This window comes from Psittacula echo (genome assembly GCF_963264785.1).
Source record: "Psittacula echo genome assembly, chromosome: 3".
NCBI classification, from domain to species: domain Eukaryota; kingdom Metazoa; phylum Chordata; class Aves; order Psittaciformes; family Psittacidae; genus Psittacula; species Psittacula echo.
Window position 1 is genome coordinate 127,730,759 of NC_137736.1, and position 15,232 is coordinate 127,745,990.

Consider the following 15,232-nt stretch of genomic DNA (forward strand, 5'->3'; position numbering starts at 1 on the left):
TTCGCAATTCATTCATTAAACCACAGCCCCAACACAATATCTGCAAGTGATGGGAAATGAAGCAAAGTCCAGCAGGAAACTGTCAGGTTCCACCTCAAAATACTAAGGTATTAAGGCATTAAATATTTTGGGGGCTGTTTTCAGTTACAGTAACTCAAATGGTGGTTTCTGTCAGTTAATGTGACCAGCCCCATAACTGACTGCACAGGGCTGCTCCGAGGTGATGCTCTGCAGCCTCAGGCCAGGTCTGCAGGCCTGCTCTGGGCAGAGCATCACCCCAATGCCGCCCATTGCTGTGTGAAGTGATGCCCAAGAGATGTCTAAGCTCTTGGCCAGATATCACAGGAAAGCAGCTACCCTGGGTAGGTTTGGATGGGATATGAGGCAGAAGCTCTTCCCTGTGAGGGTGCTGAGGCGCTGGCCCAGGGTGCCCAGAGAAGCTGTGGCTGCCCCATCCCTGGCAGTGCTCAAGGCCAGGTTGGACACAGGGGCTTGGAGCAAGCTGCTCCAGTGGAAGGTGTCCCTGCCCATGGCAGGGGTTGGAGCTGGATGAGCTTTAAGGTCCTTTTCAACCCAAACCACTCTATGATCCTACTGAATCATAGAATCAACTGGGTTGGAAAAGACCTTTAAGATGATCGAGGCTAACCTTACCCCAGCACTGCCCAGTCCCCACTAAACCATGTCAAATGCAAGAAACCCCTGCAGCTGAGGGGAGATGAGGTCTCACGGACAGAAGAATGCTGCAGCACACAACTTCACATGCGCCCTGCTGCCTTTAGTGGGTGCTGAGGTGGAACACAGCCACATGCAGAGGAGGAGGCACCACGGTCTCACCAGGACGAGCCGCTCATGGCATCTTCTTTGCTGACTGGGCCTTGGACAGTATCTCAGCTGCAGCATGGAGCTCTCCATCCGTGTCCAGCAGCGCCCGCAGGTTTGCACCCTGGTCCTGGAAGCCCATGGCGCTGAGCTGCTCCATCTGCTGCTCAAACACGCTCTGCACCTCCTCCTCGTCCATCTCCACCTCGTCCTCTGCTCCCTCCTCGCCCAATACCACACTGGTGTTGTCCTCGGTCTCGGTGCATGGTGGTGACTCGTCCATGCTCTCCAGGCCCAGCTCCAGCTTCGCAGCCTCCAGGCTGAGCAGGAAGTCTGGAGCCTCCACGGAGAGGGTCTGGAGGCCGAGCTGGATCTGCAGCAGCGCCTGCAGCGCCCGGGGGTTCCGCAGCACGGACGAGATCTCTGCCTGCTCCAGCTCCGGCGGCAGCTCCTCTTGGTCCAGCGGCAGGGAGCTGCCATCGCTGGGAGTGTGTGGGCTCAGCACCTCCTGCGCGGGGCTGCTGGGCTCTGCCAGCGCGCGGCCCAGGTTGTACATCAGCTCTGGGGTGCCCACCAGCTGCCGGACCATGCCCTGCACCATGCCGGAGTTGGGCACCGCAGCGCCCAGGTTCAACGCTGTGAAGCTCCTGCCAGCGCTGCAGCCGGGGAGCTCTTGTGAGGTGCCGCCAGCACTGCCGGGCTCCAGAGCCCAGGGGTTGGGCAGTGGGCTCCGGTTCTCGGTGTGCGTTGGCAGCCGTGCTCCGCTCGGCGATGGGCGGCTCTCCGGGGAAGCAAAGGGGTTGGGGACCATGTGCTCCTCCACGGCATCCAGGATGGGCTCCTCGATCTCCCGGTAGAGCTGCTCCAGGGCGCTGTACCCGCCAGGGATGCTCTCGAGGTTGTTCATGGCCAGGTCATGGTTCCTTATCATCTCCTGCATGACAGCAGGGCTGTTGAAGGCCTCCAGCATCTCCCTGATGGTGTGCGGGTTGCTGAGGATGTGGCCGATCTCGGGGTTCTCCTCTGCCAGCTGCTGCAGCTGCGGGTTGGACATGATGAGGTCCCTGACGAGGCTGGCACTGGCCATGGGGCTCTGCAGCACCTCAGTGAGGAGGCCAGGCATGGACACATCCTGCTCCTGAATGCTGCTCACAAGGTCCAGCACTGCTGTGGAGTCCAGGCCCAGGAGATGGACACCTGTCACCCCGAGGAGGAACCCCATCAGAAACGTGTTGTTCCTGATGGTGTTCAGGTCCAGGCCTGAAGCGAGGATACTGGACAAGAGATCCTCCATGGTCTGTGCCACGACCTCCTGGCTGGAGGCCAGCATCTCAGACAAGTTGTGATGGATCAAGCCTGGGTCCTGCAGGTCATCCATGCTACCCAGGCTGGAACGGCTGCGGCTGGGAGGTCGCACCAGTGTGGTCGCTCTCCCTTGCTCTGCCAGGCTGTCTGCTGGTCTGTTCTGGGACCTGATGACCACATGGATGCTGACACCATTATGAACTCCGTGCTGGCTCAATGTGTCTTGATCCTGGAGGACCTTCCCAGCAAACACCAGGACCAGCAGCTCAGGGGGTGTTTGGAACCGCTTGGACACTTCTTCCTTGAACTCCTGGATGGTGCTGTCCTGAGCCACCTCAAACCGTTCCTTCTGCTTGAGGGTCTTCACTATCACACTGATGATGCCCGAGGAATCCATGCTGACAAGGGCTTGGCCCGTCTCGGCTGCCCCTTTGCCGGTGGACATGGTGGCTCGGCAGCGGGCCCGAGCTCTGCTGTGTTGGAAGGTGCCGGCCGCGGGGGGCAGCGGTGGCGCGGGGACAGGGAGCGCTCACCCCGCTGGATGGTGCTCAGCACCCGGGCGCTGTCCCCGTGCTCCCGCCCCACTGCGGCCCCCGCCCAGGGCAGCACCGCGGAGGCCCCGCTGTGACATCACACAAGGGCTGCGGGAGCGGGGCCAGAGGAGGCCACGGGGACGCTCAGGGTCTGGAGCAGCTCCTGTATGGAGCCAGGCTGAGAACATTGGGGCTGTTGAGCCTGGAGAAGAGAAGCTGCGTGGAGAGCTCAGAGCAGCTTCCAGTGTCTGAAGGGGGCCTACAAGGATGCTGGGGATGGACTCTTCATTAGGGACTGTAGTGACACGACAAGGGGTAACGGGTTCAAACTGAAACAGGGGAAGTTTAGATCGGAGATAAGGCAGAAGCTCTTCCCTGTGAGGGTGCGGAGGCGCTGGCCCAGGGTGCCCAGAGAAGCTGTGGCTGCCCCATCCCTGGCAGTGCTCAAGGCCAGGTTGGACACAGGGGCTTGGAGCAAGCTGCTCCAGTGGAAGGGGTCCCTGCCCGTGGCAGGGGTTGGAGCTGGAGGAGCTTTAGGGTCCTTTTCAACCCAAACCCTTCCATGACTCTCTCCCACCTAGGAGGCAGCTCTAAACCCAGGGAGCTGCTCTGCTCCAAGGGGGATGTGGCGGTGGCCAGGTCTGGGACCAAACTGCCCAGGTCAATGTGCCATGATCAATGAATCACCAGCTCAGCCATTAACATCCGCAAGGCCGTGCGTAATGGGCAGCAGCCAGCAGATTGGGGGGATTTATGTCTCTGACATGGTTAAACATTACCTAAATAACCACAGGAGACGGAGCCAGAGCTTGCGCGCTTTGGATTCCACTTCCCGCTCTTGAGGGACCTTCCCATCCCCTCCAGCTCGGCTGTGGGCAGGTTTGGGTGGCAAACACCCTCTTCGAGGAGGCGGGGGGGACTTGGCCGAGTTTTCTTCGGAACATCTCAGAGCACGTGTGAGAAGTGAATGAGACCTCAAAGGTGATGTGAAGGAAGCAGATGTCAGTGGAGCCACAGTGAGGAACACTCTGACCTCAGTGGAGGCTTGGGCGAGGAGTCAAGCCATTGCCTCTTGTCCTGTCCCTACAGGCCCTTGTCCCAAGCCCCTCTCCAGGTTTCCTGCAGCCCCTTTAGGCACTGGAGCTGCTCTAAGGTCTCCCCTTCAGGAGCCTTCTCTCCTCCAGGCTGGACAAACTTCATGGATCTTGTCTCATTCTCCAGCACTTCCCAGGACCAAAGGTTTCTTTCCATGGCCTTTACCAGCACAGACACTGTGACCACCCCTGCAGAGCACCATAGAGCACCTGACAGATGGTGTGCCTTCGTTACAGTAAAAGAGGACCAAGAACCAACCCCAGCTGAGCACAGTGGGATCAGAGCACTGCTCTCTCCCCATGGGCTCTCTGTGGCACAGCTGGGACCTCCCATTGGCCCTGGGCCAAGCATCACCCAAAGTGTCCCCTCCGAATGCTCCTTCCCTCGGTTCTCTGAGCATCTGCGGAGCCACCCCTGCCTCAGCCCCTCCAAGGAGCAGGACTTGGCCTCTGCCTCTGTCCAATTCTCTGTCTTTGCACCATCTACAAACCTCATTAGCAGCGATTTCATCCTGTTTTCTGCAGCACTGGTAACAGCCAGAGAACCATCAGCCCCCCCAGCCCACCAATCCCTGCTGAATCCCCCAGGAATGTATGGAGAAGTAGCTCTCAGAGGGGAGCAATCACTGAGAGAAGAGTTTGCAGTTCCCCGAACTCCATCATTTATTGATGGCTTTGCTACAATGAAGTAGGTTTAATAACATTTGAAGGTAAGGAAACGCTCAGGGTTGTGCTCAGGCCCTAGGAAGCTTCATCACCCACATGTGGAGCTCAGCAGGAGACGAAAGGAGATGATTCTGCAGCAGCTGAGCACCACAAACAGATCCTGAGTGCCATTGATCCCATCCCTGCCCTTTCCACTCTTTATTGATCAAGTCTCATATTCACTTCTCCACTGTTTCACTTGGAGCTGATGCCAAATGGAGCCACCTCGAATTTCTCTGTAGTCCCATTTTAAATGTAAGCACAAGTCAGAGACTTGTTCCTGTTTGTTTCTATCCTGGTTCTGCTGAGCCTGGGGTCATGGAATCATGGAATCCCAGGGTGGTTCCGTCTCCACCCCCCTGCCATGGAGCCAAGAGGGGAGGAAGGAGCCAGGAGGCAACGGGGGCTCTGCTGGACCTGACGGTTTGAAATAAGGATGAAGTGGTCAGGGCTGGGAATGTCGGAGGTAGCCTCGGCCACAGGGACCATGGGATGTGGGGTCAGGATCCTGAGCAGAGGAAATGGGGCCTGGTCTCTTCCAGTGGCATCACCATAAGTGATAGGAAGGGGAACACACTGGGGCAGGGTGATGGGGACGAGCAAGGACATGCACTGTGGCTCCCAATGAGCCTCAGCACTCAGCACTAAGAGATGATGGGTCTGGCTCCAGAGTGCCAGCAGCGGCTGCCCTGGCTTAAGAAGAGCCCTTCCAGTGAGAATCAGCAGGGGCACCTCAGGAACAGCCCAGGTTACCCCCTGCACCACGTGCACGTGCAGAGCTGGAGGCCAGGCAGGCACGTGGAGCTCTTTGTGGTGCTGCACCACCATGGAAGCCAACGGTCCCACTGAGAAAACAGCTTCGTACCCGAGAACTTCCACTCTCCACATGGGTTTAAACATGTCTGCGGGTGTAGTCACTGCCGGCAAAGCTGCTGCTGCTCTCCGGAGCTTCTCAGAGCTCTTCATTACTGGCACTATTCAAAACAAGGCTCTTATTTCTAATCAGAATCTCTGCCTTCATCTCCCTTCACTCAGAGGCCTCCTCCAGGGCATCACAGCGATCCTGAGCACCAGAGGTTCCCTCCTGAGGCTCCCACCTGCAGTGACGGTGCCTCTGAGCTCTCTGCACCCCTCATGGCTCGAGCTTTTCCTCCAGCACATCAAGACTTTGTCTTTGTGTCTCCTCTCTCCAGCCTGATCAAACCCCAGCCCGCTCAAACCCCAGCCCAGAGGCCAGGAGCCGGCACTGCTCCGGCCATGAGCAGGTCCAACCCCTCCAACACCACAACTGGCATTAACCTGCTCCTCCCCAGCCACATCGTGGGCTAGAACCAGCCCCAGAAAGGGCACCCGGGCCCAGAGCCACCAGCTCATCACATCATAGAGTCAGACTGGGTTGAGTTTAAGGGACCTTAAAGCTCCTCCAGCTCCAACCCCTGCCACGGGCAGGGACCCCTTCCACTGGAGCAGCTTGCTCCAAGCCCCTGTGTCCAACCTGGCCTTGAGCACTGCCAGGGATGGGGCAGCCACAGCTTTTCCCTTCAACCCATTCCAGTGTCCCACCACCTTTATGGAGCAGAATGCCCATCAGCACTGTGCTGGCAGGACAAGAAGACCAACAGGTCCCATCGAGCACATGCTGCCCAAGCCAATGCCATGCGGAGCATGGGACAGAACAACCTCTGTGCTCTGGTGATGGGAGGTGGGCAGGTGGAAGAGTGCTGGGGCTCTTCTGTGGTCTTGAGGAGCTCTGGTCCAGTCCAGGCTGCAGGACCCAGAAGCCTCCTGACAGGTCTGTGGCTTCTGCTGTCAGTGTCTCCATTGTCCTCTACGTCCTAATCATGCACCAAACCCCACCATGAAGTGGTGCAGAGCTCACACACCTTCCACCAGAGACCTGGAACTCTGACAACATCCCCTGAGGTCTCCAGAGCTGCCTCTGCTCCCACAGGTCCTCATGAGCATGGAGCAAGGTGCATGGGACACTCCAGCAGTGCTCAGTACACCAAGGAGAGTCCTGCTGCCCTGGTCACTCGTGAGGTCCACCAAAGCAGAGGCTTTGGTCTGCACGGACAGCACTGCTGGGGAGGGAGAGGTGAGGAAAAGCTGCTCCTTGCTGGTCACGTTGATGATGATGTTCAACTCAGACCCTATGGAGATGCCCAGACCTGTTCCTACTGCTCCTCCATCCTTACCTTAGTGCTCCCTATGTCTGAGGCAGGTTGTCACTGACCTCATGGAGGAGGTTATTGGTAAAACTGGTATATCCATCAAGGAGAGAACAAGAAACTGAGTTCAGGGAAGCTGTTTTGGTGTTGGAGCAACCAAGCGGAGGGTGATCACACACCACATACCAGATGTATGGGCAGAAACGGATCTTGAGGGGGAACAGACTTCACCCTGAGCTCAACACTGAGCACAGCGCTCCTGCAGTACCCTGTGGGGTGCAGGAGAACTTGCCCCTTTGCTCACACTCAAGAGGCTCGAGTTGAGCTCTGGACATTGCGGTTTGGGGGACACGTTCCACAGGACAATAAAGCCTTTCCTGACCTCCCGGGGCTCTTCAGCATGTAAACACCAGCAGCAGGAGGTCCCTCAGCAGTGGAAGCTGTACCCATGCAGACGGGAGGACAGAACATCCTCTGTGCCATGGCACCTCCAGCTCTGGTTCATGTGCCAGGCTCTGATGAGGTGCTCACCATCCAGGCACTGAGGTAACAGGCAAAGGAACAGGCATGAAGCTGCAGGACAGCAAACCCCAGCAGCTGCAGTGGTGGTAGCTCAGGAGACTTAAGAGCCTTGGTGCTCCTCGGCTGAACTCTGCCCCGTCTCTGCTTGATGGACCATTCAGCAGAAGCATCTCCAGGGGAAACCAGGAGCAGTGAAGGGGCTGATGACCCAAGCCCACATTTCCAAGATCCCACCACCCTTGGCTTCTCTTGAGCATCCTCTGTTCCTCCAGCAGCGCTCAGCACCTTCTCCCCCAGCCAGGACAGGGGCACCTCCCTGTGGGGCAGAAGAGGCGGGCGACGCGCTCCCGGATCTGCCGCGTCCTCACCCCGTACACGATGGGGTTGAGCATCGGCGGGACCACAACGTAGAGGTTGGCCAGCAGGATGTGGACTTGGCTGGGGATGTGGTGGCCAAAGCGGTGCGTGAGGAAGGAGAAGAAGGCGGGCACATAGAACATGAGGATGACACAGAGGTGGGAGCCGCAGGTGCTCAGGGTCTTGACCCGCGCCTCAGGGGATGGTAGGCGGAACACGGCCCTGAGGATGAGCGCATAGGACACGGAAATGAGCACCACGTCCAGCCCCGAGGAGAGCAGGGCCGTGGTCAGCCCGTACCACACGTTGGCCCTGATGTCAGCACAGGCAAGGCGGGCAATGCCCATGTGCTCACAGTACGTGTGGGGCATGACGTTGTGCCCACAGTAGGGCAGCCGCTTGAGGAGGAAGATGGGGGGGAACATGATGCAGAAGGCGCGGATCACGGCGGTCGCAGCCATCTTCCCAATGACCGAGGGCGTGAGGGTGGCCGCGTAGCGCAGCGGGTGGCAGACGGCCACGTAGCGGTCAAAGGCCATGGCCAGGAGCACCGAGGACTCCACGATGAAGCTGAAGTGGGTGAAGAACATCTGCGTGACACAGGCGTCGAAGGAGATCTCCCGCGCGCTGAACCAGAAGATCGCCAGCATTTTGGGCACGGTGGTGGTGGAGAGCATGAGGTCGGCGACGGCCAGCATGGCCAGGAACAGGTACATGGGCTCATGCAGGCTCCTGTCCGTGGTGATGACAAAGAGCAGGACTGCGTTGCTGAACACGGCGGTGATGTACATGAGGCAGAAGGGGACGGAAATCCAGACGTGGGACTCCTCCATGCCTGGGATGCCTGTCAGCACGAAGGTGATTGGGTCAAAGCTGCTTTCATTGAGCTCGTACATGGTGCTGCCAGGCTCAGCGCCAGCTCTGTGCAAGAGAAGGAACAGCTGAGACCTGGAGAGCCTGGGCTCACCCCCTTACACATATAAAGGCAGACAACATAGAGTCTTCAATTTCCATTCACCTTCCATCCTGAGCCATTCCTGAAGGCCAAAGGATTGACTCACTGTGTTTTGCTGCACAAAGAAATCCACTCATTTGATCCTATCAAACCTACAAACTGTCTGTAAGGAAAACATCTTCTCTGTGCCTCCATTTACACCACAAACCAGGCCAGGTCCTCCCCATCTCCACCTCCCCATCTCCCCATCTCCACTGCCATAAAAAGGCTTCTCAAAGTCAAAGGAGTCAAGGAGGGAAGACTGAGATGAGCTCTTAGGCAGAAGCTCTTCCCTGTGAGGGTGCTGAGGCGCTGGCCCAGGGTGCCCAGAGCAGCTGTGGCTGCCCCATCCCTGGCAGTGTTCAAGGCCAGGTTGGACACAGGGGCTTGGAGCAAGCTGCTCCAGTGGGAGGGGTCCCTGCCCGGGGCAGGGGGTTGGAATTGGATGAGCTTTAAGGTCCCTTCACCCCAACGCATTCTGTGCCTCCATGGCACAACAGTGTCTTTGTTCAGGTCAGTGACCAGGTCACCTCTGAGAGTTCCTTGTACGAACCTTCAGGGCAGGAATGAACACTGCACCAGGGCCAGCACTGAGAAGTGTCTGGAAAGTGGCTCCCGTTGAACCCCCACCTCTGAAAGTTGTGACCACCCCAGAGCCCTCTGTAACACTTGGACTTAATGATCTTAAAGGTCTTTCCAACCTCATTGATCCCATGATCCCATGATCCTACATTGGACACGTTACTCCCCATATTCCCACCTGTATAAACATGTCCACCTCATTGCAGACACCACAAAGTGCTTTTTGCTCCTCTCCCCCATCCCACAGGGATCACAGAGACACAAACACCGAGGGGGAAAGGAGAGCGCAGGGCTGGAATTCCTTCCCATGCCCAGACTTCCTGATTGACCTGGAGCAACTCTCCCCCCCCGGGAGATTCCTGCCTTTCCATAGGATCCCAGCCTGGTTTGGGTTGAAGGGACCTTAAAGCTCATCCAGCTCCAGCCTCTGCCATGGGCAGGGGCACCTTCCACTAGAGCAGATCAACAAGACCTTCACCTGCACTTCCCAGGATATGGAAACATCCCACTCACAGGCTCCTCTATTCCCTTGCACTCTTCCCAAAGGAGGAGGCATTGCCCCAGATGGGGTTTGATGGAAAAGAACTCACCAAGGAGCAGCCGAGGAGGAAGAAGGAGCCTCAGCCCCAGCTGCTGGGGTTACAACTCTTCCGCTCCCGAATTCCAGTGGGAACATCAGCCCAGTGCCTTGTGGAGTTTTAAATGCTCAATGCATTAACCATTAACATCATTAACACGTCCCACGCAACATTCCTACTCTCGGCATTTGCATTCCAAGATGCTTTGCTCCATCCCCAGCCGTGCACCAGTCCCTGAGCACAGGCAGGGCTCAAAGGGGCAAGCTCCAGCCTGGAGAAGGCTCCTTAAGGATCTTAAGACCTTAGAGCAGCTCCAGTGCCTAAAGGGGCTGCAGGAAACCTGGAGAGGGGCTTGGGACAAGGGCCTGTAGGGCCAGGCCAAGGGGAATGGCTTGAACCTGCCCGAGGGGAGACTGAGATGAGCTCTTAGGCAGAAGCTCTTCCCTGTGAGGGTGCTGAGGCGCTGGCCCAGGGTGCCCAGAGAAGCTGTGGCTGCCCCATCCCTGGCAGTGTTCAAGGCCAGGTTGGACACAGGGGCTTGGAGCAAGCTGCTCCAGTGGAAGGGGTCCCTGCCCGTGGCAGGGGTTGGAGCTGGAGGAGCTTAAAGGTCCCTTCATCTCGAACCATTCCATGACTCTATGATCTCTAATGTTCAGGATATATTTTATCCCCCATGAATGAGATGATCTGAACACACTTTGCCTACAACCAACATGGGGAACATCCATCAGCGCAGCAGCAGCAGAGTCTGAATGAACAAGACTGTGAATAAGTGCTTTATTTTCCATCCTAGCACCAAATGAAACGATGCAAACGCAGCCTCCGTGACGCGGAGCTGGAGGTGCGGTGACACGCTGAGGGACAGGCTGGAGAGGTGGGAACCTCCTGAAGCTCAGCCCTCAGGCCAAGGGCAAGGTCCTGCCCCTGGGTCGGGGCAATCCCAGCACAGACCCAGGCTGGGGGAGGAGCTGGGATCTCACCGGCATCCAGGTCAGGAAGGACTTTCCCTGGAGCAGGCCGGTGCTGCTGTCCTGGGGGGGCCGGAAACCGGGACCTGTTCCTGGGATCAGACTCTGGTTAAAGGGAGAGGTGAGGAGCGTCCGGAGGGGATGGAGTGACCTGACCTGACACTGCCAGGAATGGGGCAACCTCGGTGGGCTCTGGAAGGGGGGATCCCGACTTCCCTCACGGCTGCCGGAAGCTCCTTCCCCCAGAAAGCCTGGCTCTCAGCGCACCTGAGCGCGGCCGCTCGTCGGCTGCCATTGGGAGGGCTCAAGGACTGGATGAGGAGGGAAAGGCGATGGCTCAGCAGGAATGCCGCAGGAGCAGGGTTCTCGGATGGGTCACACCACCACCATCCTCCCGCGAACCGGGGATGTGGCTGTTCAAACCCAGCTCGTTGGGATGAGCCGTGACCGGACATCAGCGGAGAACCTTCCTTAGGGAGAGGAGGAGCATTGCTGGGGATAAAGGCTCTGGATCACCTCCCATTGAGAACGGGCTCCAGGAACTCGGGGGCAGGAAGGGCCGGATGCTGCTCGGGCGGCACCGGCTCCACATCTACACACCGGGAGCGCTGGGGAGATGCCCCCAGACCCCGGGGGCAGCGGGGCGGCGGGGAAGGCCCGGGGCAGCCGGAAGCACAGCGCAGCTGCAGAGCCGGGAGCGCGGGACGTGGCTGGAGCACTCGCTCCGGTGGGGGTGTCCCCGCCCGCGGCAGGGGCGGGGCTGGAGGAGCTTTGGGGTCCCTCCAGCACAAACCGCTCTGGGATCCGCCCCCGCTCAGCCCCAGAGGGACCGGACCCGCGGCTCCGGCCTCGCGTCAGCCCAGGCCCGGGCCCTTTCCCCCCCACCCCAGCAGCCGCCGCCACTGAACGGAACAGCGGGCGGACGAACGGCACCCACTGCCCCTCAGCGCTGCGCAGGAAGTGACGTCCATTGACCGCGCCCTCCGGGAGGTTACTTCCGGCGCCTCCCAGGATAAAAGACTCCGCGGAAGGGCCGAGGCCTTCTTTTCGCCGCGCGGTCCAAGATGGCGGACACGCAGGTGAGGGAGCGGCGGCGCCGCGGAGCGGAGCCTCCCCCAGAGCCCGCTCCAGGGCACAGCGGGGCACCCGCTCGGCCTGGGGATGGGGCGGCTGCGGCCCGGCCCGGAGACGGGCGGTGGGAGGGGCCTGAGCGCCGCGGTGAGGGGGGGGCAGGGCCCGGGGATGTGGCCCCGGATCCTCTGGGGTCTGGGTGAGGATCCCGGTGCCGTTCCCGGGGTTGGGGTCAGGATCCCGGTGTGTTCTCGGTGCCTCCCGTGACCGTTCCCGTTCCCCGCAGACGGAGCGCGCGTACCAGAAGCAGCCCACCATCTTCCAGAATAAGAAGCGGGTGCTGCTGGGCGAGGGTGGCAAGGAGAAGCTGCCCCGGTACTACAAGAACATCGGCCTCGGCTTCAAGACCCCCAAGGAGGTGACATGGGGCAGGGCCGGTCCCACCACCCCCGACACCGCCCAGGCCACCCCAGACCCTGTCCCCAGCGGCCTCATCCAGCCCCGGGCTGGGTGCTGGCTCCTGCACGTGGTGATCAGCCCCGCCGGGTCCTTCTCCTGCCCCATGCCTGGAGCGCTCCATGGGGTGGTTGTGGCCCGAGGGCAGGTCCCAGCACTGAACCTGGTTCAGCCTCATTCCATGGACCCAGACCCCTCTGTGAAGCCTCCTCCCCTCCTGCAGCTCAAGGCTCCCACCCAACTTGGTGTCACCTTCGCATTGACCACGGGTGCCCTCGCTCCCAGGCACCGGTCCTGGAGGTGTTTCTCATCCGTCAGCTGACTCTTCTCTCTCTGCAGGCCATTGAGGGCACCTACATTGACAAGAAGTGCCCCTTCACAGGCAACGTGTCCATCCGTGGCCGCATCCTCTCGGGTGAGTGGTGGTTCCTCGAGGAGCAGCACCCATGGGTGCTCACGCTCTGTCCTGGAGCTCCTGGCAGCCCCCATGAGGTCCTCGGGCCGCGCATGATGTCTTTCTCTCACGATGGTCTTCCAAGCCCCCAGTGAAGGGGCTCTGCTGACAGCGCCATGTGGCTTTGCTGATGCCCAGCCCAAGGACCCGGCCGTGGTGGGGTCCTGCCAGATGTGCTGCTGCCCTGGGCAGATGTTGAGGCCAGGCATTGCAGGTGTGAGGGAGCATGTCAGGGTCTGCTTAGAGGGGCTTAGGGAGAAATGATGTGGTTTAGAATCGAATGTGAAGTTTGGAGCCTGGAGGTGAGGAACAGAAAAAGCCCGTCCATTGTGGCAGAGACCTTCAGAGCCCCCCAAGGGATCTGCCAAAGCTTGTTCTGGAGGTGAGGGAGGAGGAATTGGTGGGTGCTGAGAGCCTTGGGTTGTCCTCATCCTGCTTATCCATAGAGCTGCTGCGAGGGCTGGAGCAGCTCTGCTCTAGAGCTGGGCTGGTTCAGCCTGGAGAAGAGAAGGCTCCTGAAGGGGAGGCCTTAGAGCAGCTCCAGTGCCTAAAGGAGCTACAGGAAACCTGGAGAGGGGCTTTGGACAAGGGCCTGTAGGGACAGGACAAGGGGAATGGCTTGAACCTGCCCAAGGGGAGACTGAGATGAGCTCTTAGGCAGAAGCTCTTCCCTGTGAGGGTGCTGAGGCGCTGGCCCAGGGTGCCCAGAGAAGCTGTGGCTGCCCCATCCCTGGCAGTGTTCAAGGCCAGGTTGGACACAGGGGCTTGGAGCAAGCTGCTCCAGTGGAAGGGGTCCCTGCCCATGTCAGGGGTTGGGACTGCTCCCTCCAACCCATTCCACTCCATGACTCTGTAACCGCCGTGTCCCTGTTGTCCCAGGGGTGGTGACGAAGATGAAGATGCAGCGCACCATCGTAATCCGCAGGGATTACCTGCACTACATCCGCAAGTACAACCGCTTCGAGAAGCGCCACAAGAACATGTCCGTGCACCTCTCACCCTGCTTCAGGTACCTGCTGGCCCCACGGGAGGGTTGGGGGTCACCAGACTCTTCCTACACTGCTGACCACTGCCTGACACGAACCCTGAGCCCACCTCTGGTGTGGAACCCCAGTGAGTGCCCACCTCCACGTGGCTTCATGGCCACATCTGACCCAGAACCTGCCTCCGGTGGTGATGTCCAATCTCACGATGGTCTTCAGAGCCCCCCAGCACGGGCCTGCTGACAACGCCAGTGGCAACTGCTGAACCGGAGACAGGTTCTGATCAGGTCACAGATAACAAGGGGGCGGCTTTAACCTGCCCAAGGAGGGGTTAGTGGGGAGTTAGGAAGTTCTTCACCACGGGAGTGCTGAGGCGCTGGCCCAGGGTGCCCAGAGAAGCTGTGGCTGCCCCATCCCTGGCAGTGTTCAAGGCCAGGTTGGACACAGGGGCTTGGAGCAAGCTGCTCCAGTGGAAGGTGTCCCTGCCCGTGGCAGGGATTGGAACTGAATGAGCTTTAAAGTCCCTTCAACCCAAACCATTCCATGATGTTCCCATGTTCTTCACTTAAAGGCTGAGGAAGGGCTCGAAGCTGGTGGGGTTTGTCCACAACTCAAGTCCTGGGCCCATTGTGCAGAGCTGGGCTTCCAGAACAGCCTGACCTGGTGTCACAGCCCCCCTGGTTCACCTAAAGAAGGGGTTTGAGCATCCTCCAGGCACCGCTGTGTGACCAAGAGGGAATCTCCCCATCACTGAGGTGTTCCCTTCCATGCTCATCCATCACCCCCCTCTTGAGCCTCAGCCCAGTGGGGAGCAATGGACTCTGTGGGGGGAAAGGCTCCAAAACCAGACCAGCTCAGTTTAGATCTTCATCTGAGGTGGCCTCTGGTGCATGTCACTGGGTGCACTGGGCAGTGGTGCCAAGAGGCTGTGGGGAGGGGAGTCAGGAGCAGCTGCAATCCTGGGAATGTCTGTGCAGGGACGTGCAGATCGGGGACATCGTCACGGTGGGCGAGTGCCGGCCCCTCAGCAAGACCGTGCGCTTCAACGTGCTCAAGGTCACCAAAGCTGCGGGCACCAAGAAGCAGTTCCAGAAGTTCTGAGGCAGCAGCTGGAGAAATAAACGTGATAGAAAGGTCCCTGTGTGGTGGTGCCAGAGGGAGCGGCGTGTGGGGACCAGGGGGGATCTGTCATAGAGCCATGGAGTGGGGCTGGGGAAGAGCTTGAGGTTGGACAGGGCTTGGAGCAAGCTGCTCTAGTGGAAGGTGCCCCTGCCCTGTGGCAGGTGTTGGGGCTGGATGAGCTTTAAGGTCCTTTTATCACAAACCATTCCATGATTCCAAGTGCTGCAGATGGCTTTAGAGGCTCCATCACAGCAGCTGCTGGATCCTGATGTTCCCATCACCCAGATGAGATCCCAGCAAACCCACTCCTGGTTTTCCAGCTTGGGGGCACCAGGAGGCTCATGTCCTCCTTGGGGAGGCTTAACTGGGGCTTGATCCAATGGAGCAGACCGCAGCAGAGATGTTCCCACTGGGAAGGTTAGGGAATGGTGCTGTGGCCATAAGAGCAATGGAGAGACCTCTTGGAGGCCACTCTCTGCTGTCCCTCATAAGGGTGTGAGGGACACAAGGTGTCACCA

At 59.2% G+C, this 15,232-nt stretch overlaps 3 protein-coding genes across 3 annotated transcripts; 1 reads left to right on the forward strand and 2 right to left on the reverse strand.

Annotated features, from left to right (window-relative positions):
- Positions 1-850: 850 nt before the first annotated feature.
- LOC308219061 (ubiquilin-1-like) lies at positions 851-2,572 on the reverse strand (the record flags this gene model as incomplete). The annotated part of the gene is made up of 1 exon (XM_080613598.1): positions 851-2,572. One exon carries the CDS (start codon positions 2,570-2,572, stop codon positions 851-853), a length of 1,722 nt encoding a protein of 573 aa, XP_080469724.1.
- A 4,855-nt stretch (positions 2,573-7,427) lies between these two features.
- LOC308219352 (olfactory receptor 52B2-like) lies at positions 7,428-8,402 on the reverse strand (the record flags this gene model as incomplete). The annotated part of the gene is made up of 1 exon (XM_080614187.1): positions 7,428-8,402. One exon carries the CDS (start codon positions 8,400-8,402, stop codon positions 7,428-7,430), a length of 975 nt encoding a protein of 324 aa, XP_080470313.1.
- Positions 8,403-11,546: 3,144 nt separating this feature from the next.
- On the forward strand, positions 11,547-14,729 carry RPS11 (ribosomal protein S11). The gene is made up of 5 exons (XM_080613174.1): positions 11,547-11,707; positions 11,986-12,117; positions 12,495-12,570; positions 13,489-13,618; positions 14,570-14,729. The coding sequence occupies exons 1-5, from the start codon at positions 11,693-11,695 to the stop codon at positions 14,691-14,693; spliced, it is 477 nt and encodes a 158-aa protein (XP_080469300.1). The 5' UTR covers positions 11,547-11,692; the 3' UTR covers positions 14,694-14,729.
- The last annotated feature ends 503 nt before the right edge of the window (positions 14,730-15,232 follow it).